Raw genomic sequence first — 21,440 nt, forward strand, 5'->3', positions numbered from 1 at the left:
GACTGCTGCCACACTGGCCCGCAACCCACCCCTCACCACCCCCTCAAGTCCATCAGGTGTTCCTGGCCATTTCCAGCGCTGGCCTGAGGCGCCCCCAGTCTGGACGGGCCTGAAATCAGTGGTGTTCTGGGAGGAGAGCAAAGGTGAGTGATTGGGGACCTCTGTTCTGGGCCCCAAAGGGAGGGAGGAGGGCAGAGGACCGGCCCTGGGGGCTCAGATCCAGGTGAGCCTGCAACCCAAGGGTGGGGCTGCACCAGGGGTCCAGAAACCAGCCCCAGCGATGGTTAGTGATGCAAAAGAATGAAGAATCAGTCTCACTGTGTAAGAGCCAACTGCACTCAGTATGTGAACAGCTTCAGTTTATTAGTTACTTCCCATGATGCACATGAAACACGTCGAGAGGAAGTAGTGCACACATACCGGTCACAGGACTAACTCCCGTTTAGGTACCCCCGGATATTAAAGTTTGACATTTTATGGAAGAACACTGCTCGCCACTCCTGCAGAGGGCTGGCTGGAAGAGTCAAAGAGGCAGCAGAGGAAGCAAATGTGCTGGAGAGGCTGGCGTCAAAAGCCCTCTCGTTGTACATTTGTTTGGGTTAATAAATATTAGAAAAGGTAGAGCCGTGAAAGCTGCACAGGGTTTTGATGCTACACCAGCTCCGGAACCAGCTCCCCGTGAGAGCAGAGGAGTGCTTTCCCACAGCACAGCCTCTGGCATCAACTGGGAGGAAGCTGAGCACCAGGTGTGCTGGTGTAGTCAGCCGCTTGGGAGAGGATGGATCAGTGACCTTGCAGAGGACGGATCAATAACCTTACGGAATTCAGACCAATGAGCTTTTAGAAGAACAGATCGATGACCTTGTAGAAAGGCAGATAAATGTGAGTGACCATCTCAGGCTGGGCTGGAGAGACAGGAAGTCTTATTTTCTCCTCTTCACACCTAAGGAAGGATGACGGATAGGGAAGACAGGAACTCACTGGGGTTTATTCCAACAGCTTGTGAATTTTAAATGGCTCACTTTGCCCTCTGGCAGCAAACTTTTAGACTAAGCCGTGACTCTGGGGACCTCCTCCTGGGTCAGGGCCGCAGGGCCCAGGGTCCTCCCAAAGCCTTGATTGCTCTGGCGGCAGAACTCCTGGTTAAGGCAAACGGTTCTAACGTGCTGCCTTCAAGAGGCTCTTCCGTGAGGCCCTGCCTCTTTGGCTGAGCTGGTGAAGGCCGTCCCCTTTCTCTGGAGTAGAATACGGGGTGTCTATCCAGACCCGGCTCCCTTCATTCTTGGGTTGTCGATCCTAAGCTCTCTTCCCCTTCACCTTGTCCTCCATGTGGCCACCATGCTTTTTTTTAAATCGAACTACAGTTGATTTACAATGTTAATTCCGACCGTACAGCAAAGTGATGCGGTTACACATATATGCACCTTTTAAAAAATATCCTTTTCCATTATGGTTTATCATAGGATACTGAATATAGTTCTCTGTGCTATAGAGTAGGACCTTGCTCATCCATTCTGTATATACCAGTTTACATCTGCCAACCCCCTCCCCCTTGGCAACCACAAGTCTGTTCTCTAGGTACTAGGCTCCTCTTTTTCTTTTAATGCATTTTGCTGAGCATTAAAAAAAATAAATTTATTTATTTTTGGCTGCATTGGGTCTCCGTTGCTGTGCGCAGGCTTTTCTAGTTGTGGTGAGCAGGGGGTACTCTTCGTGGCTGTGCACAGGCTTCTCATTGCGGTGGCTTCTCGTTGTGGAGCATGGGCTCTAGGTGTGTGGGCTTCAGTAGTTGTGGCGCATGGGCTTAGCTGCTCCGCAGATCTTCCTGGACCAGGGCTAAAACCCGTGTCCCCTGTATTGACAGGCGGATTCTTAACCGCTGCACCACCAAAGAAGACCCACTCAGAAACTTCTGTGTCCACCTCTGTCCCCCCACTTAGGCTATGAGCCTCCCGAGTGGAGACCGCAATTTATTTTTTAATTAAAAAATAATCATTAATGAATTTTGGCTGCATTAGGTCTTCATTGCAGTGTGTGGGCTTCTCACTGCGGTGGCTTCTCTTGTTGCGGAGCACGGGCTCTAGGCGTGAGGGCTCAGTAGTTACGGCGCACGGGCTTAGATGCTCCACGGCATGTGGGATCTTCCCGGACCAGGGCTCATACCCATGTCCCCTGCATTGGCAGGCGGATTCTTATCCACTGTGCCACCAGTGAAGTCCCTCAATCATCTAATATAATGAACAACATGATCTGGTCTAAGAACTTCTCTAACAAGAAATAACTGGACAAGCAGAGAATAAAAACAGCAGGCAAATGAGGGCCATCTCACAGACGAATAGTTGTTATAAAACAAATATAGTAAAATATTAATTGTAGAATCTAGGTGGTAGATGTTAAGAATTATTCACTGTATAGTTAACTTTTCTGCATATTAAAATTTTTTCATAATAAAATGTCAAAAAAAGACCATCGTACTGTCAAAAGAATAAAAAGGCAACCTACGGGGACTTCCCTGATGGTCCAGGGGTTAGGAGTCTGCCTTCCAATGCAGGGGACACAGGTTCGATTCCTGGTTGGGGAACTAGGATCCCACATGCCGCGGGGCAACTAGGCCTGTGGGATCTAAAGCCTGTGTGCCACAACTAGAGAGCCCCGTGTGCTGCAACTACTGAGCCCACACACCACAACTATAGAGAAGCCCACGCGCTGCAACAAAAGATCCCGTGTGCTGAAACTAAGACCTGATGCAGCCAAACAAATAACTAAAAAAGAAGAAAAAAGGCAACCTACGGAGTGGGAGAAAATATTTGAAAATCATGTATCTCATAGAGGGTTAATACCCAAAATATATAAAAATAACTCAGTAGCAAAAAAAAAAAAATCCAATTAAAAATGGACAGAGGGCTTCCCTGGTGGCGCAGTGGTTAAGAATCCGCCTGCCAACGCAGGGGACATGGGTTCAAGCCCTGGTCCAGGAAGATTCCACATGCTGTGGAGCAACTAAGCCCGTGCACCACAACTACTGAAACCTGAGTGCCTAGAGCACGTGCTCCGCAACAAGAGAAGCCACCGCAATGAGAAGCCCGTGCACTGCAGAGAAGAGTAGCACCCCACTCACCGTAACTAGAGAAAGCCCGCGTGCAGCAACAAAGACCCAATGCAGCCAAAAATAAGTAAATAAATTTATAAAAAAAAAATGGACAGAGGATCTGAAATAGACATTTGTTCTAAGACATACAGATGGACAACAGGTACATGGAATGATGCTCAGCATCACTAATCATCAGGGAAATGCAAATCAAAACCACAATGAGGTACTGTCTTGTTTAAATATAAAAAGCCTTCTTTTTAAAGCTTTCTTTTAGAGTTACCTATTAAAGTATTACAGGTGCAATATGATGGCTGGGACATGCTTTAAAAAAAGCCAGTGGGAGGAAGGGGTGTATAGGTGAAGCAAGATGGACCACATGTGGGGGTGAGGCCCCAGAGCACATGGCCCAGTTGTTCTATTTTTTTTCCATCAGAAAACAAAAATACAATCCTGGGAACACAGTAGGAAACAAATAATTACACTACCAAAAGGAAACAGATATTTGAAGCAATTATCTAGAAAACTAGTAAAAGACCCTATTCTCTGATAGGTTATTTTGCCTTTTCTATTGCTTCTTTGGTTTCTAAAAACTACTAAAACTTCACACATGGATAATCGTAGATCCTTTCAATATAGAAGCTTCTTCAAAATATGTGCCAAGATTCAGTAAAATCCACACTTAGAGACAATCCTGTAGGACAAACAACTCAGTTTCTTCAAAAATTATAATAATAAAAAAGAAACCTACAGATTAAAAAGAAATTTAAGAGCTATCAGTAAAATGTAAGACATAGTGTCTGGATCCTGATTCAAGCAAACCAACCATAAAATTATGAAACAATCAGAGAAATCTGAATACTGACTGGGTATTTGTTATCATAAAATGTGTTAGCTGTCTTAAGACAATGGTATTGTGGTTATGGTCTAAAAAGTACCCCATCTTTAGAGACACATGCTTAAGTATGTGGACATGAAAATAAATCATGCCTGGAATGGGATTCAAACCAATCAACTGGGATGAGGGTTCAGGTTGGGGATACAAGTAAAACAAAACTGACCACAGGATAACTGCTGAAGTTGCAGGATGAGTACACAGGGGTTCGTTATACTATTCTCTTTATTTTTGAAAATTTCCATAATAAAATAAGTTTTTAAAAATGAGAGTTTTGTTTTGATACTGTTGTATTATAAAACATTAAAGAATTTCCATTTTTAATGAAGACTTCCAGACTTCCAGAAAAATATAATTTTCTGATGGACCGTTAACTGATACATTAACTTAAATCTTACAAGTTACTTAGAAACTGACAAACAAAAATAATTTTTAAAATATTGTACAAATTACTGAATGTTACTGTATCAATAAAAGATCACTAAAAGCTGGAATTAAGCCAAAAGCAGACAACTTTGATCATCTTAACTTCAATTCTAGGTAAGGGTGTGGGCTCTGCAGTCAGCCAAATCTAGGTTTATATCCTAGTTCTGCCCTTTTCTATCTATTAGATAAATGTTTTCTGGCAAGCCATTTAACTTCTGTGAGCCTCAGGTTCTACATCTTTAAAATGGGGGTAATAAAATTTCTTCATCAATAAAGCGCTTAGCACAGGGATTGCCACATAGTAAGTGCTCATTAAATAATTCAAATAATTCCACTATCCTTCATCAATTCTAAATGCATGTTTTCATACTCTAACATCTCTGAAATTGGGATGCATCTCATAATTGATGGCATATTATGGTTTACTTGGCAGTTTTTTTCTTTAGTGGTATGTAAAATAATTGGTGCCTACTACTAACAGGTAGCAGCCAAGATTCAATATAATATGGTATCAATCATGATAGAAGTAGATTCCCAATTTCTGTTTTAAGATTTTTCTGAATATATAACCAATTTGAAATTTAAAAAATTTTGAAGTATGAGCAAAATATTTTCAACACAGCACAAACAGAACGGTTTAGAGACAAATTACTTTTTTAAAAAATGGTTTATCAATTCCATTTTTGTATAAAACACATGGGAGAAACCTAGCCAATCAAACACAACTGTTGCCACATGAAAAGATATTTTTATCAAACTTCGAGTCTAAGAACATACAAATGTTTCTTTTTCATATCTACAGTAATTGTCTATGCTTTTCCACTTAACTGTTTTAAAAATTCCACATATCCCCATTATTTCTTCTGTCCCAGTTACAGTACAATGACGGGGAGGAAAAAGGTTGGTTAGAACAACTCTCTAAGCAGTTTTCTGCTGTCCCTTCTTTCCAATCAGAGACTTGTGGATGTGAGGGATCACACCTAGAATGAAATGAAAAGAAACAGTATTAGTAGAAAAACTTTAAGCTGGCTATATCTTTTTTTTTTTTTTTGGCTGCACTAAGAGGCATGTGGGATCTTTAGTTCCCCAAGCAGGGACTGAACCCGTGCCCCCTGGAAGCATGGAGTCTTAACCACTGGACTGCCAGGGAAGTCCCTAAACTGGCTATATCTTACCACTTTAGGGCTTCAACCCCAAAAAGCAATTATATAAAGAATGAGGACCTCCCTGGTGGCACAGTGGTTAAGCATCCGCCTGCCAATGCAGGGGACATGGGTTCAAGCCGTGATCCGGGAAGATCCCACATGCCGCAGAGCAACTAAGCCCGTGCACCAAAACTACTGAGTCTGCACTCTAGAGCCTGCGAGCCACAACTACTGAGCCCACGTGCCACAACTACTGAAGCCTATGTGCCTAGAGCCTGTGCTCCGCAACAAGAGAAGCCACTGCAATGAGAAGCCCGCACACTGCAACGAAGAGTAGCCCCCACTTGCTGCAACTAGAGAAAGCCCACAAGCAGCAACAAAGACCAAATGCAGCCAAAAGTAATTAATTAATTTAAAAAACAAACAAAAAGGCTTTTAAAAAAGAATGAAATTTACTTAAGTCCCCTTTCACATTCTGATTCTGTTAAAGTATCTATACCAAGGGGTCCCCATCTTGGGGTCTGGGAATCCCCCTCTAAAACTGTATGTAAAATGGTGTGATTTTATGTGCTTTTTTTAGAGAAGAGTAACCACAGCTTTCAAGAGGTTCTCCAAATGTGATCCAAAAAGTATTAAGAACCACCAATTTATATCTCACCTTCACTGATCCTGACTCATTCAATTATCTCAGCTCTGATTTTCAAGAGCATATTAAGCAATTTCTCACGATCATTTTTCAAACACAGTTTAAAGGATATGGGAAATATTTTAAACACCAGGTTTTAAGTCTCACATATGATATTTAGATGAAGAACTTGCTAAAATAAAAATAGCATTGTATATGGCTACAAGGAGAAGAAATATGTATTCAGATCATAATGAGAAGTCTAGAATTGTCAGACTTAACACTTTTGGAACTTAAGTTTCTATGTTCTCTAGTTGGTGATACAAATGTACTGGATCATCTATCTGAATTATCTATTAGTTAGGCCAGTTAACAATCTAGGCTGAAGAGGAAATAATACATACCACCCCCAGCTATGGTAGCCTTGATAAGAGAATCCAACTCTTCATCACCACGGATTGCAAGCTGCAAGTGGCGCGGAGTGATCCGCTTAACTTTGAGATCCTTGGAAGCATTACCTGCCAGCTCCAGCACCTACAAAGCATCCGTTGAGATAGCACATCAAACAAGGGTGAAGTGTTTAAGGATTCAGTTTAGGCCTGCAATTATAGCTAAAAAGATCACTACAGCATCTACACACAAAACACACAAGATACATATATAAACCAACACTAAATTGTTTCCAAATTTCTATAATGCTTTTATAGAACTCTTATTACTCCATTTCGTCCTTTTTTTTTTTTTTTTTTTGCGGTACACGGGCCTCTCACTGTTGTGGCCTCTCCCGTTGCGGAGCACAGGCTCCGGACGCGCAGGCTCAGGGGCCATGGCTCACGGTCCTAGCCGCTCCATGGCATGTGGGATCTTCCCGGACCGGGGCATGAACCCGTGTCCCCTGCATTGGCAGGCAGACTCTCAACCACTGCGCCACCAGGGAAGCCCCATTTGGTCCTTTTATATTCATTCTCTGCAAGAGAACTAGAAACTTGAGCAAAAATCTACTTCTATAGAAAGAAAAAAGACAAGAGATAATATCCCTTAGCCAAGAATCTATTCAATAAATGTGAACATCTAGAAATATATTTTAATATACCCATGTAGTCTATTTTTTCATGGCCCTTAACAGCTGAAATTTATTGCTTAGCACTTGTAGAACAATTTTAAAATATAATTTAAAATAATTTCTTATTCAGAGTTTTTAACATCACTGGGCCCTATAATCTGTAGGCAATAAGCTAGAAGCCCTTTATTCTATAAGGGCAATTTTCAACTAGATGAATTTCAAAGTCCCAGTTGGCCATAAAATTGCATTTTTCTTTTCTTTTCTTTTTTGCCTCCATAGACTGTACTGGCATTATAAAACCTTTGATGGAAGTAACACAAAAATAACTCCACAGAACCTCCTCACTTAAACAGAGTGGTGGGAAGCCTCGGTGTACATCCGAAGCAATCAGTGTGCTTTAAAAACCACCAGTACTCTCTACTCCATTCTCCCTTGCAACCTTCACTGGTCTGGGGTGAGGCCTGGCACCAGTATCTTTTGAAAGCTTCATAAGTGATCCTAGTGTGAAGCCAACGTTGAAAAGTGATTACCCCTAAACTTAGATTTCAGTATTTTCTTTACCTCTATTATTGACTAAAACCCCAAAATTAAATATTTGGAAAATACACATTGACTGCATATGTGTGTGTGTATGTATGTATATGATTATTATTTAATCTTAAACTAAAAAATCATAAAGTTCCTAAGAATATAGATAATGGGAGTTTAGATGGGACTTGAAAATCTGAACCAGAAGCCTATGCCTCTACATGAGTGCACAATATGCATACCTTTCTGAAAAGTCTGCAGGTAAACAAATAAAAACTGGTATAAGAGTGATAAAGCAGAAAGGCTCTTAACTAGTACCAATACAAAAACATTACCAACACAAAATCCCTGCTTGTGACATAGTGAAGTTGAAACTATCAATGTTAAATCTCCAATAGGAAAATAAATGACTTGGTAAGGTTAATGAAATGACAGCAGTGATAATTAACACACAGGTTAAAGCTAAATCTTCCAACCTAGCTCCCAACCACATCTTTCTCAAGTAGGAAGCTTCCCCATTTCTATTAGGTTGGCTATCTCTATCAGTTGACTTGCTTGTTACTCAACTTCCCTTGCTTGGAATGTAGCTGAAGGAGTTTCATGGCTTCCCTTTTGTTTTCCTTAGGAGGGATTAGAATGGAGGAAGTAGTAGTCCATGACCTAAGAATTAAGAACTCTTGCCCAATTAACTTATCTTCCTGAAAAGTCAAACTGAGTAAGATACAGCATTTTATGCATACAACCATGCACAGAACCAGAAGGTTGCTTAGGTCTTTTACCAAATTTTGTTATCATAATATAGTTGTGATATTTAAAAAATATATATCATCACACTGCCAAGACTTCACCCCACCTCAAATCTTTATTAACTAAGAGTTATGCTGGGGCTTCCCTGGTGGCGCAGTGATTGAGAGTCTGCCTGCTGATGCAGGGGACACGGGTTCGTGCCCCGGTCCGGGAGGATCCCACATGCTGCGGAACAGCTGGGCCCGTTAGCCATGGCCGCTGAGCCTGCACGTCCGGAGCCTGTGCTCCACAACGGGAGAGGCCACAACAGTGAGAGGCCCGTGTACCGCAAAAAGAAAAATAAAAATAAAAAAAAGAGTTATGCTGTAAAAAAAAAAAAAAGTTATGCTGTAACTTCACAAATATCACCTATCGATTATATACGTATTTCAGAGTTCATTTAATTAGTAGTATGGTATTTAAATTATTTTACACTTGTCACGTCACTTAAAAATATGGATTATTGACCCTTACTTAACTTTAAAAAAGAGCACACCAAAGTTCTATTTGACACTGGTACTAGGTAATAGGCTGATAAGATACATCTAAAACCGCTATTAAAAGAAACTAACAAGAGTTTGTCTTTTTTATTTCAAACCAATATTCCATGGGTTTTAGCCATTTATGTCCAAGACACCTCCAGGATTCCCATATATAACATTTCCCCCACTAACCTCAGCAGTGAGGTACTCCAGAATTGCGGCACTGTACACTGCAGCAGTGGCACCGACCCTTCCGTGACTTGTGGTACGAGTCTTCAAATGTCTGTGGATGCGGCCCACAGGAAACTGAAAGAGACCACCCAAATGGGAAGCACTGAAGTCTTAACATCACACTACTGAATGTAATCAAAGGCTGAATAATATGAGTAAAGCATGAACTCAAAACCAACACCATTCTCCCATTGTGACCCTTTCTTTCTACTTTCTGAGAACAGGCACTTTCTCACCTCCAAAGTTCCCTAATCCCACTTGTTTGTGCCTTTGACTAACCCCACTCCCAACTTTCTTAAGGACCTTCCTTACCCCGTTACTGCTCCATCATTCAACAGCTCCAATTGCTTCCTTTTCGCTGGCTCCTTTCCTTCTGCACACTTCACTTAAAATGTCTCCACCTGTCTACAGCAACTGCCTCCAGTTACAGTCTAGACATCTCCTTTCCAAAGGCAAGATTTAAAAGCAAACCCTGAAACCCCTTTCTTGTCACCCATTTTCTCCCAATCCAACCCTGGCTTCTGTTAAACACCATTCTGAAAGACGAGCAGTAACATTTTAACTACTAAAATCTACTAGCCAGCAAAATCTACTTCCAGATTGCATCCTTAAAGAGAAAAGGCATGACTGTTTTGTTTACATCCTTCCCTAATTCTAAGCTCCCCGAGACCAGGATCCATGTCTTACTCCCTTCTGCATCCTCAGTAACCGCATGTTACGTCGTCTGACACAGAGGACCTCAAAAACCATTTCTTCTGGGCTTCCCTGGTGGCGCAGTGGTTAAGAATCCGCCTGCTAATGCAGGGGACATGGGTTCGAGCCCCAGTCCGGGAAGATCCCACATGCCGCAGAGCGGCTAGGCCCGTGCACCACAACTACTGAGTCTGCGCGTCTGGAGCCTGTGCTCCGCAACGGGAGAGGCCGCGACAGTGAGAGGCCCGCGCACCGCGATGAAGAGTGGCCCCCGCTCGCCGCAACTGGAGAAAGCCCTCGCACAGAAACGAAGACCCAACACAGCCAAAAATAAATAAATTTATTAAAAAAACAAACAAGCAAACAAAAAAACAAAACCATTTCTTCTTAGGCCAAAGCAATTACATAGTTCTAATACGAACTCTGACTACTCCTCAGTCTTTTCATTCTTTGACTCAAATACCACATCAAATATGGTAGGGGGTCCACCAATGCCTTTCTGATCCTTTCTCATGCTCGACTTAGGAAACTTATCCACAGCACAAGCTGCCAATTTTACATAAGTGACCTTAAATTTCTAATTCTTTTGATCACCTCTCTTGGAAAGCTAGACTCAAATCTACAACTTTTGGACATTTTCATATGGATGTTTTGGTGGAACTTCAAAACGACTGCAGTTAAATTTATTATTTCATAACTTGCCCCTACTACAAACTCTTCTGCTCCTTAGGGTCTAAACCTTAGAGAAACTTCTCTTTGACAGTCCTCTCAATCCCATACCCCTCCTCCCATTTTGGGGGAGCATACACACAAGCCTTCTATTCTTTTCCATCCTACTCAAGTTCAAGTATGTTATTACCTTATTCCTAAACCACTGCAATAGTCTGTATCTGTCTTCCATCTCCCACTTCAAGGTAAGGACACTTCAAATAAATTCTAATTGAGATTTGCATGATGTTCTAAAATACAGAACGTACCCACCAAGTACAAGTTCTCGCCCCCCCTTCCTTCAGTATCATCCAGATCATGTCATCCTCTTCCTCAAAAACTTTCAAAGGCTCACTACTGCCAAGAAGATAAAAATCCTAACCTTATAGTCTGGACTTCAAACTTTCCTGTTTAAAAAGTATCTCTTACATGTAGGGAATAATTCTTACTCATCCAGAAAATTTTGAGTTTGTGGATTAAAGCTGCAACAATTTAAATATACGAAATTTGAAACCATTTAGGGCTTTGAGTATATCACTGAGTCTACACTTGAAGGTATCGGGGAAAGATTCACAGGACTAGTGGACAGTTCATTATTCTCTCATCCTGAAAGCCGATGTACCACGACAAACACTCTAAAATAAAAGCCACAGCATACTCACTTCAATCTGATACAATTTATAAAAGAACTAGGAACATAATTATAATCTAGAAATAATAGATTTTAAGAGAGCAAAATCAACAAATTCATTTAAGATCTTTTCATAACTTGTCCTTGTTTAGAAGAAGAGAATACAAATTATATACAAGGGAGTTGCAGGACTTCCGTGGTGGTCCAGTGGCTAAGGCTCTGCACTCTCAGTGCAGGGGGCCCGGGTTCAATCCTTCGTCAGGGAACTGGATCCCACATGCCGCAACTAAGAGTTTGCATACCACAACTAAAAAAGATCCCGTGTGCCGCAACTAAGACCGGGCGCAGCCAAACAAACAAATAAATAAATAAGGCAGTTGCTTTGTGGTTTATATTTTGACCAATTAATCTCATTATCAAAGGCCAGTAGTACAAGTACACTTTTGTAATTAAAGAAACACCTATGAGTCATGAATTATAACAGTAAAGAAAATAATGAATTACAACAGCATGGATGTTACCTGTAACCCAGCTCTCTGTGAGCGAGACACTGCCTTAGCCTTGGCCTTCCCACTGTCCTTTCCAGCTTTGCCTCCAGCCTAGGTGGAAAAAAGTTCCAGATGAAGAATCGAAAATGCTATTTCAAAACTATTTAGGACTACAAATAAACTTACCTACAAAACAGAAGTACAGTTACAGATGTAGAAAATAAACTTATGGTCCCAGGGGGTAAGGGGGGGGAGGGATAAATTGGAGGATTGGGATTGACATATACACACTATTGTATATAAAACAGAGAACTAATAAGGACCTACTATATAGCACAGAAAACTCTACTCAATACTCTGTAATGGCCTATATGGGAAAACAATCTAAAAAAGAGTGGATATATGTATATGTATAGCAGATTCACTTTGCTGTACACCTGAAACTAACACAACATTGTAAATCAACTATACCCCAATAAAAATTTAAAAAAAAATTAAACTTAGGAAATAAAATTTCTTCTAGTTTTACTTTAGGTAGTTAAAAAAATCTAGGTGATCTTCAATTTTAAATATACATGTGTTATATCTCCATTTATTTTATTTTTTAATAATTTTATTTGTCCCACAACTGATGATGTTCATTTTTTTTTTTGGCTGCACCCTGCGGCATGTGGAACTTCCTCGACCAGGGATTGAACCTGCACCCTCTGCAGTGGAAGCGGAGAGTCTTAACCACTGGACCATCAGGGAAGTCCACTATTTATTAATTTATATAGAAATAAGGTCAAACCTTAAATACTTTTTAAAAATGAGATTTCTAAAAATTTGAACATATTTTTCAGACTGAAGAATCTTCATCAAGTCAATATAACTCTCATGCTATAAGTATTTCATAATAAAATAATTTAAAAAAATGTCAGTGTGTATCATTTCCACAGAAATATTCAGAACTTAGCTCTATGGGGAGAAAAAAAAGCATCTTAAAAAAAAATTAAACAGAGAATTACCCTATGATCTAGCAATTACACTTCTAGGCACATACCTAAGGAATTGGGAACAGGGACTCAAACAGATATTTTCTATACTATTTGCTATTTTGTTTATATCAGTATTATAAACAATAGGTAAAAAGCAGAAACAACCTAAATGTCTACCACAGAAAAATGAATAAACAAAATCGTGGTATATACACACAATAGAATAGTATTCAGCTGTAAAAAGGAAGGAAATTCTGATACATGCTACAACATGGGTAAACCTTGAAGACATTATGCTAAGTGAAATAAGCAAAAGGACAAATATGTATGATTCCACTTACATGAGGTACCTAGTCAAAATCATAGGAACAAAAAGCAGAATGGTGGTCACCAGAGGCTGGGGAAAGGGGCAGAATGGAGAGTTACTATTTAATGGGTACAGAGTTTCAATTTGGGAAGATAAAAAAGTTCTGGAGATAACTGGCAGTACACTTAAAAATGGCAAAATGGTCAACTGTTATGTGTATTTTACAAAAAAAAAGGGACATACAAACTTATTCTTAAGGGGTTAAACAAATACTACTTTCAACTGATAAAGAAATATTTCTCAAATAACATGAATGGTCACAAACAGGACACAGTATATAAATGCAATGGGATATTATGTAGCCCTTTCAACAAATGAGTTACAGATATGTGCTGATAAGGAACAACTCACAAAACATACTTGTGTAAAAGGCAAGGTATATGCAAGTGCAGTGAGCTTTTGTTTACATAAAGTGGAGTACTGTAGAGTGTGTGTACATATAGATTTCTAGAAGGTCACACAATACATCAGAAAAGTTATTTGCCTCTAGGGATGGAATACTAAGGATCTGACTTGAGAGGGAAACCAATATTCTCTTTTGGGCTGTTTGATTTTACTACTTAAATCTATTATTTCTCCTCTGTTAAAAGAAAAATTAGTTAAATAAATCAGTTTACATGATTGGCTAGTTGTTTGAGGATGTTTTTGAAGCAGAGGTTAAGCTTTGAAATGGCATATTCCCTTTGTCCCTTTGTAATGGTTTCCTTAAAATACTTTTTAGGCTAAAAATCCCCCCCCCCATGTTTATCTCCCAAAACCATATGGGGGAGTAGCCATATATTCTCACTTCTTCAAATAAATCTTTTCAGCTCTATTTGCCCTGCTGTAAATACATTAAAAAAACCTCTCGGTGCATGAGTCTAAAACTATAATCACTGTCTATGACAATTATGAAATTAGTAGTTATCCATTAAAAACTACCAACTGCAGGGCTTCCCTGGTGGCGCAGTGGTTGAGAGTCCGCCTGCCGATGCTGGGGACATGGGTTCGTGCCCCGGTCCGGGAAGATCCCACATGCCGTGGAGCGGCTGGGCCCGTGAGCCATGGCTGCTGAGCCTGCGCGTCCGGAGCCTGTGCTCCGCAACGGGAGAGGCCACAGCAGTGAGAGGCCGGCGTACCACAAAAAAACCCAAAAAACAAAAACAACAAACAAAAAAAAATTACCAACTGCAAAACTTCCCAGGCTTCCCAATTTACTGCTCTTAAGCAATTTTATCACTTCAAATCCATCATACTTGCTATTTAACCTATTTGCTTTTTAAGGAAGTAGACATGAAATCAGTTTTTTTTTTAAATCTCAGTGTTAGGACTTCCCTGGTGGTGCAGTGGTTAAGAATCCGCCTGCCAATGCAGGGGACACGGGTTTGAGCCCTGGTCCGGGAAGATCCCACATACCACGGAGCAACTAAGCCCGTGCGCCACAACTACCGAGCCCACATGCCACAACTACTGAAGCCCGCGTGCCTAGAGCCCGAGCACCGCAACAAAGAGTAGCCCCCGCTCGCCGCAACTAGAGAAAGCCTGCGCACAGCAACGAAGACCCAACGCAGCCAAAAATAAATAAAAAAAAAAAAATTTTTTTTTAAAAATCTCTAAGTTAAATGACTATTTCCGTGGTTTCCGGATACATTTCTCATACTTAACAAAAACAAAGTCTTATGGAATCAAACTTGTGCGAATATAAAATTGTACAGTAAAAAAAAAATTGTACAGTAAATAAATTTTTCACAACCCCCTCAAACTCTGTATATACACCCTCCAACTTCACACATTCATTTTAATATGTCTGATGACTGATTGAGAAACAACATACAAGCACCATAAAATTTTTGATTCTAAGAACTGTGTTAGTATTAACCTGGGTTAAGCATCTCGGTAGAAAATACGCCTATGGAGCCAGCTGGAGTGTATTTCAGTCAGGAAAAGTTGAAAACTGGATGCCAAGAAACTTGCATACTAGTTCAACAGATACATGCTCACGTCCCCTCAAGTTTAAAATTCTCAAAACAAGAATGACAACTCCACGCCTCCTGTATTTTTAGCTTATGCGACCGTGCATGTATTTTTAGCTGCTGGTAAAAGGGACAGCCAATATGTGGCAGGTCGCTAGAAATTAAATGAGTGACACCTTCGAAACCAGCAAGGACCAGGAGAATCATCCGCTTGAGCAAATCAGTTTACAGACAGATCTAATCTGTGCCTGAGTCGGCCGGCGGAAGCGCTTCCGTTAACTGCACAACTACAAGTCAGAAACGGGGTGCGACCATCCATAAGGTCGAAGCCAGGTCTAAGACGCGAGAACGTCACAATAACCACAATTTCTGTTTGTGGTTCAGCCCCGGGCAAGGCTGTCTCCGTAGGGCGCTCGGGCGGACACTGCTCGTCGCCTCGGCGTCGCTGCTTCGCTCCCGCACGGGGCACGACCACCCTCCAGCGCCTTTCCCTCCCAACTTCACAAGGGGCCAAGTTCCCTCCACTCGCGTTTCTAAAAACCGCACTTTTTTTTTTTTAACCGACGCACAATTCAGGAGTCAAAGTCGGTGGCAGGGGCAGCGGAGGTGCTGCAGAGAGCCAGGGTTGTCCCGCTCAGGGCCATCGGCCTCGGCCCGCGCACTCAGTTCGCGCCGGCGCCGCGGCGGGCGAGGCCGGGACCGCGGGGAGCCCCGCCGCCTGACGCCAGCCCAGCCGTCGTAGTCGCCTGACGCCCGCCCGCCTGACGCCCGCCGCCTCAACAGGTAGCGGCGCCGCCCGGCCATCGCCACCCACCCGGCCGCCCCGCAGACTTCACCATGGTCTCGGCCGCTCCCGCCCTCGGTCCCGCCGAGCCACCGCCGCCACCGCTCGCGCAGCACCGACCACCGCCGCCGCCACCGCCGCCGCCGGAGCCCGGACAATAACCGGGGCCCGCCTCGCACCACCCCAGCCAATGCCCGCTCGCCTTGCTCGTTTGAACCCCGGCGACCGCCCAATTGCGCGCCTCCTTCTAACCAAACCCCGCCCCCAGCACCTCCTCCCTAACGGCTGTTTGTTTTTGCACACGGCACGCGGAGGCGGAGCCTCCGACCCCAACACAGACGCGCCTGTGCGCGACCGGGGGCGGAGCCAAGCGCCACTCTCCGCCTGTCTCCAAGGCCCGAGCCTGACGAACGGAGACACTGACCAATGAGAGCGGAGAGCTGGCGGAAGTCAGCCAGTAAGAACATCGCCCGCGAGCAAGGAAGGCGGGCCTGCGGGAACGACAGCGGGATTAGCCAATAGGTGGAAAAATTGGTGGTGGCTTTGGCTTTCCCGCCCTTTCTCAGCATTGGCTCTGGGGTTGCTGAGACCTGTTTGGGAAGTAAAAGGTTGCTGTCGTTGCTTGTGCTGGCTGCTTTTCACAGATTCCGAGGGTTTCTCCGTACTAGCGGGAACTCCCTCCGCGGCGGGCACTGTTTCCAGGCCTGGCAGCCCTTCTCCTCAGTGCCTTCCCGCTGGCGTTAGGTTAGCCGCCCAACCTAAAGGAAAGAAACTCGGAAATGGGGTCGGCGTCCCCGCTCCCGCTGCGAAATTGAGGGAAGGGCGCGAAGGAGGGCTTGTCTGCCCATGGCCGCTCCCCCCGGCTGCCCTCCCCCCTCCCCAGGCGGCGTGCGGGCCCGGTTGTCCCCGGGACGGCACAGCCCGCGGTCGCCGGGGCCCAGGCCCGGGCTCGGGGCCAGTTCTCACCCGCTGCAGTTTGAAACCTTTGCTTCTTTTCACAGTTGTCTGCACTGACCGCGCCGGGCAGCGTTCCGGGTGCGCGGAGCCGTCCGTCCCCGCGGAGATTTGGTTCTGGCGGGATTTCCCCAGGCGGGCATTTCAGAGGTATCACCAGGTGGGCAGATGCTGTCCCAAAGTGAGATTTCTCTTTCGTCTGACACGGGGGACCCTGAGTCTTTAAGGAAATGTAACTTGAGTTCGAGGAGAGGAAGGGGCTGAGCTTCTAAGTAAGAGTTTGGAAAAATGCGAGTGAAGGTGTAGACGAGCGTGAGGAAGGAGGGGCCTTTCAAGGTGGAGGCAGAGAGCAGTGTGCCCAGATGAATGGAAAACCTGACAAGTAGGTGGAAGAGTTAGGAGTTAGTTCAGTAATCAGTAGCCATTGTTAATTGCTGCCCCTCCTTTCCTGTTTCTGGCCTGAGTGACTGGCATTACACGTCTTCCAAGGCATCCACGTGTGAGTTCACCGTCAAACAGTCACCGAGTGGTTTGTTGGCACTGTTTGGAGGCGCTGTGCTGGGTATTGGGGATTCAGGGGTTGGCAAAATAGACCTGTGCCTGCCCTAACGGTCCTTGACAGCAGGGGTCAGATGCTACAGAAGTAAACAGGCAAATGTGTGAATTACAAGAAATGCAAGTGCATGGAAGGGAAGAAACAGTGCTTTGAGAGAAGCAGAGTAAATGGAATTTAGAAAGGGTGTAATTTAGCAGTGTTCCACGAAGAAAGAGCAAGTATAAAGACTCTTGAAGTGAGAAAGACTTGTCCCTTGTGAAGGGACTTAAAGCAGGCTAGTTTGGCTGCTGTAATTCTGACCAGATTCCTCTACTTCCTGAATATCAAATCTGGCTTTTTTTATTTGCTGTGTGTATTGCCACTGATTCAGTTTAGCCTTTGTCATTTTTCTCCTGGATCAGTGCAAAAACCTGTTAACTAATGTCCTATTCTCTTCCTCCTTCATTGCACCCTCCACTCTTTCTAAAATACAAATCTTACTATATCTTCCTTTAACCTCACTGACTTGAGAACAAAATTCAAACCCTTAGCATGGCATACAAAGCCCTACCTTTTTCTGGCCCCTGCTCATCTTATGTTTTATTGCTTCTCCCTACCACCCCTGAAACTCCATCTTGCCTTTGCACATGCCTTTGCTTGAAACAGTCCTCAGTCTCAGCTTCTCCCTGGCTAACTTTTAATTATCTTTCAAGGGCCACCCCAGACATCACTTTCTTCAGTATGTCTTCCTTGACACCCCTGATTTGGATTAAGTGCCCTGTATGACCCAGTGTATTCTACTGTCATCAGTCCTTGTCATGCTGAATTGTGTTGGTCTCCCTTGGCGCACGGAACTCTTTTTTTAGGTTGTCATTGTTTGCTTGGTACAGTACATAGTACCATGAAAATGTCACTTGGCTAATGAAAAGAAAGAATACTAACTTATGTTTAGGCCACTTAGATAGGCAGTGTGGTCTGTGGAAAGACTTGAGTTTGAATCCAGACTCCTTTACTTACTAGTTGTGTGATCTGGGTGAGGGATTTAATATTATCTATTTTGTCATTTGTAAAACTGAAAATAGCAATACCTATTTTACAGGTTGTGACCGAGCACTAATTCAATAATGTATGAGAAAGTATTTAGCACTGTACCTAGCGTGTAATAAATACCCAATAAATGTTAACTTCTTTCCTTAACAGGAAATTCATTTTCTCACTTGCCACTCTCTACCCCTTAGCCTTCGTGTCATTGATTCAAATTTTGATGAAAATGGAGTCAGATTGACAGAAACTGGTTCTCATCACAGACAATAGTAATCCCTTTAGTGATTTATACATCTTGTTTAGAGATGAATGAAATATATTGAGGCCCACAGACTGAAGGAAAATGGATGGAAGTTTTCTGGCATCTGTAAACAGAAAAACTGCCTATTAACTATTTTATAAAGCAAGTGTGTTAGTGAATAAAGTCTAATTTACAGTGAACTAGGGTTGCAAAGAAGGCAGCATGAGCTCATAAGGAGCACATCTAACCAGAGAATCTTAGGTACTAGCATCTATAAATTATAAATACTAAACATTAACAAATGATTCAGCTTTGCTGGATTCAACCCAGTAAGATACAGTGGAATGGTTCTCGTAGTGTGGTCCCTAGGCAGCAGCATCAGCACCACCTAGAACTTGTTAGAAATGCAGATTCTGACCCCCAGCCACACCTACTGAATCAGAAAGTGGGGTGGGGCTCATCAAGGCCTGCAGGGGATTCTGGTGCACACTAAAATGTGAGAACCACCAGTATAGTACATATAATATATATAGTATATAGTATAGTATAAGCTATGGTACAGAGTTCCAAAGCCCTTTTCAAAACGGAGGCACTTATTCCTTCACCTCCTGAAAGTGTTGACCGATCATTACCCGGTAGTCTCTTCCCAGGAATTGTACTCAGCCAGAAGGAGCTGCATCACCCAAGGTTAACCCCTTTTCAGCGGGCAGCCTACTTCCAACGACTGGTGGAAGTGGGATAACTGCACAGCTGCTTTGCCTTAATTTGGGACAACTCTGAAGGGCCGTTCCAGCTCCAGAATTTTCTATGTGATTAACACCAGTGCTTGAACTGTATGGCAGTTCAACTTCTCCCTCTACTTAATCCTGCTTCCTTCATTTTCTTATAGTAATGTTGCCAAGAGTATTACTGTGGAATCACAGTAAACTTCTTGAAGGCAATTAGAGTCTGCTGGGAAGCCTGATCTAAGACGATGGCTTTTCTCTGCAAAAATTTAGTCACTTTTTGATAGGGCAGTATATTCACATGTACAAAAATTTAAAGGTACAAAGGCTGAACAGTGAAAAGACCTTCTCCAGTTATTCATTTTACCTATGCATAGGCAGCCAGTGTTGTCAGTATAGTAGAAGTATTTTAGCCTTTAGAGAGGAGAGCCTTAATGATTACCTAGTTTTTGCGGTGCACGGGCCTCTCACTGTTGTGGCCTCTCCCGTTGCGGAGCGCAGGCTCTGGACGCGCAGGCTCAGCGGCCATGGCTCACGGGCCCAGCCGCTCCGCGGCATGTGGGATCTTCCCGGACCGGGGCACGAACCCGCGTCCCCAGCATCGGCAGGCGGACTCTCAACCACTGCGCCACCAGGGAAGCCCTGATTCCAGGAGTTTTTAATCCCTGTGTTCAGTTTTAAATTTCCCTTTAACACTGCAGTACTCCCCCTAAATATTATAAAGCCTTTAAGAGACAGAAATTTTCTTCTAGTCAGTCTAGTAAAGGACAAATTCTTTTTATTTTTTAAAACATCCCTGCTCTTCCCTGGTGGTCCAGTGGGTAAGACTCCGAGCTCCCATTGCAGGGAGCCCGGGTTCAATCCCTGGTTGGGGAACTAGATCCCACATGCATGCTGCAACTAAGAGTCCGCACGCCGCAACTAAGAAAGTCCGCATGCTGCAGCGAAGATCCATTGTGCCTCAACTAAGACCCGGTGCCGCCAAAAATAAATAAATAAATATTAAAAAGAAAAAAAATCTCTGGCGGTTTATGCCAGATCCCAGTGGGTGGGCAGCTATTTCCACGAGCCAGAACCTGCCAGGCTCTAATGAGGTCAATCAGGATGCAGTATCCACCTACCTACATTCAGCTTTGTGATTCTGAGGCTGGGACTCTGCAAACATTTCTGCTTTGCCTTCTGCTTCCCTGCTAGGCTTTGCCAGTAGGGAGCACTAGAGGGAAACTCCAAGAGTGGAGGAGGGAGAAGGGACTTTTTCCTTTCTGTGTGCTTTCTGTCCCTCCGAGGATCATCACCCAGCCAATGCTTCTTTACTCTGGCAGCAGCAGTTCCTTTGGTAGGAGCAGCTAAATCAGCTTTTCCAACATTTGTGAAGCCAGCCTCATTGCTCCCTCCCCCTTCACGAGCGACCAGCCAGCTCCTTCCTTAGAGGTTTGAGTTCTTCCTAGCTTCACAGGGCCCTTCCTCTAGGTTTCTAAGGTTTTCCCTTTGTTTCTTCAAGGTAACTGCTATTCGTTAACCTCTATGACACCTTAGAGTTCTCTTTTTACCCTTTAACAGTTAACTTTGTATTCAGTTACCAATACTTTGTTAGTTCTCTCTGTTCAAATAACTGGTGTTTTCTGCAACCTGAATGGACCTTGACTGATAAGCCTATGATATATATATTTCCAGTTTTTTATTATGGAAAGTTTTAAACATATACAAAGTAAAAATAGTAAAATGAACCTGATGTTCCCTTCACACAACTGTAATGATCATCAACTCATGGCCACTTTTGTTTTATTTTACATTCATATATACATCTGCCCCTCCCCTCACTGGATTATGTTGAAGCAAATCCAAAGTAAAGGAAAGGGGCAGCAAATATTTTTACAGGAAAATAGTTTCCTTACAAAAACCTTGGGTCATCTTGAATTTGTGCAATGTGCATGCATTGCTTACCTAAACAAGACAAAAAAGAAGAGCAAACAAAAAGCAAGCAGAATGAAGAAAAAAAGATTAGAGAGAAAAATAAATGAAATAGAGAAGAAAAACAATAGGAAAAAAATTAATGAAATCAAAAGTTGGTT

General features: G+C 43.0%; 2 protein-coding genes and 1 long non-coding RNA gene across 5 annotated transcripts in view; 1 reads left to right on the top strand and 2 right to left on the bottom strand.

Annotated features, from left to right (window-relative positions):
• LOC101277389 (unconventional myosin-Ig) overlaps positions 1-21,440 on the bottom strand; it is a 275,011-nt gene that overhangs the window by 200,175 nt on the left and 53,396 nt on the right. The gene's annotated exons all lie outside the window — the stretch shown is intronic.
• On the bottom strand, positions 5,058-16,046 carry LOC101270584 (histone H2A.V). 3 transcript variants are annotated; one of them, XM_004282989.4, is made up of 5 exons: positions 15,922-16,027; positions 11,823-11,900; positions 9,231-9,344; positions 6,584-6,713; positions 5,058-5,389 (listed from the first exon to the last, which is right to left on the bottom strand). In XM_004282989.4, exons 1-5 carry the CDS (start codon positions 15,922-15,924, stop codon positions 5,328-5,330), a joined length of 387 nt encoding a protein of 128 aa, XP_004283037.1. In that variant the 5' UTR covers positions 15,925-16,027; the 3' UTR covers positions 5,058-5,327. The 3 variants fall into 3 exon arrangements, with proteins under 3 accessions (XP_004283037.1, XP_033267253.1, XP_033267252.1); XM_033411362.2 differs by lacking the exon at positions 6,584-6,713 and having other exon boundaries at positions 15,922-16,046; XM_033411361.2 differs by lacking the exon at positions 11,823-11,900 and having other exon boundaries at positions 15,922-16,008.
• Positions 16,181-18,562, top strand: LOC117197837 (uncharacterized). Its single transcript, XR_004478743.2, has 2 exons — positions 16,181-16,613; positions 16,871-18,562. It is a non-coding gene; the product is annotated as an uncharacterized LOC117197837 (long non-coding RNA).

The sequence above is a fragment of the Orcinus orca genome, chromosome 9 (assembly GCF_937001465.1).
Source record: "Orcinus orca chromosome 9, mOrcOrc1.1, whole genome shotgun sequence".
NCBI classification, from domain to species: Eukaryota; Metazoa; Chordata; class Mammalia; order Artiodactyla; family Delphinidae; genus Orcinus; species Orcinus orca.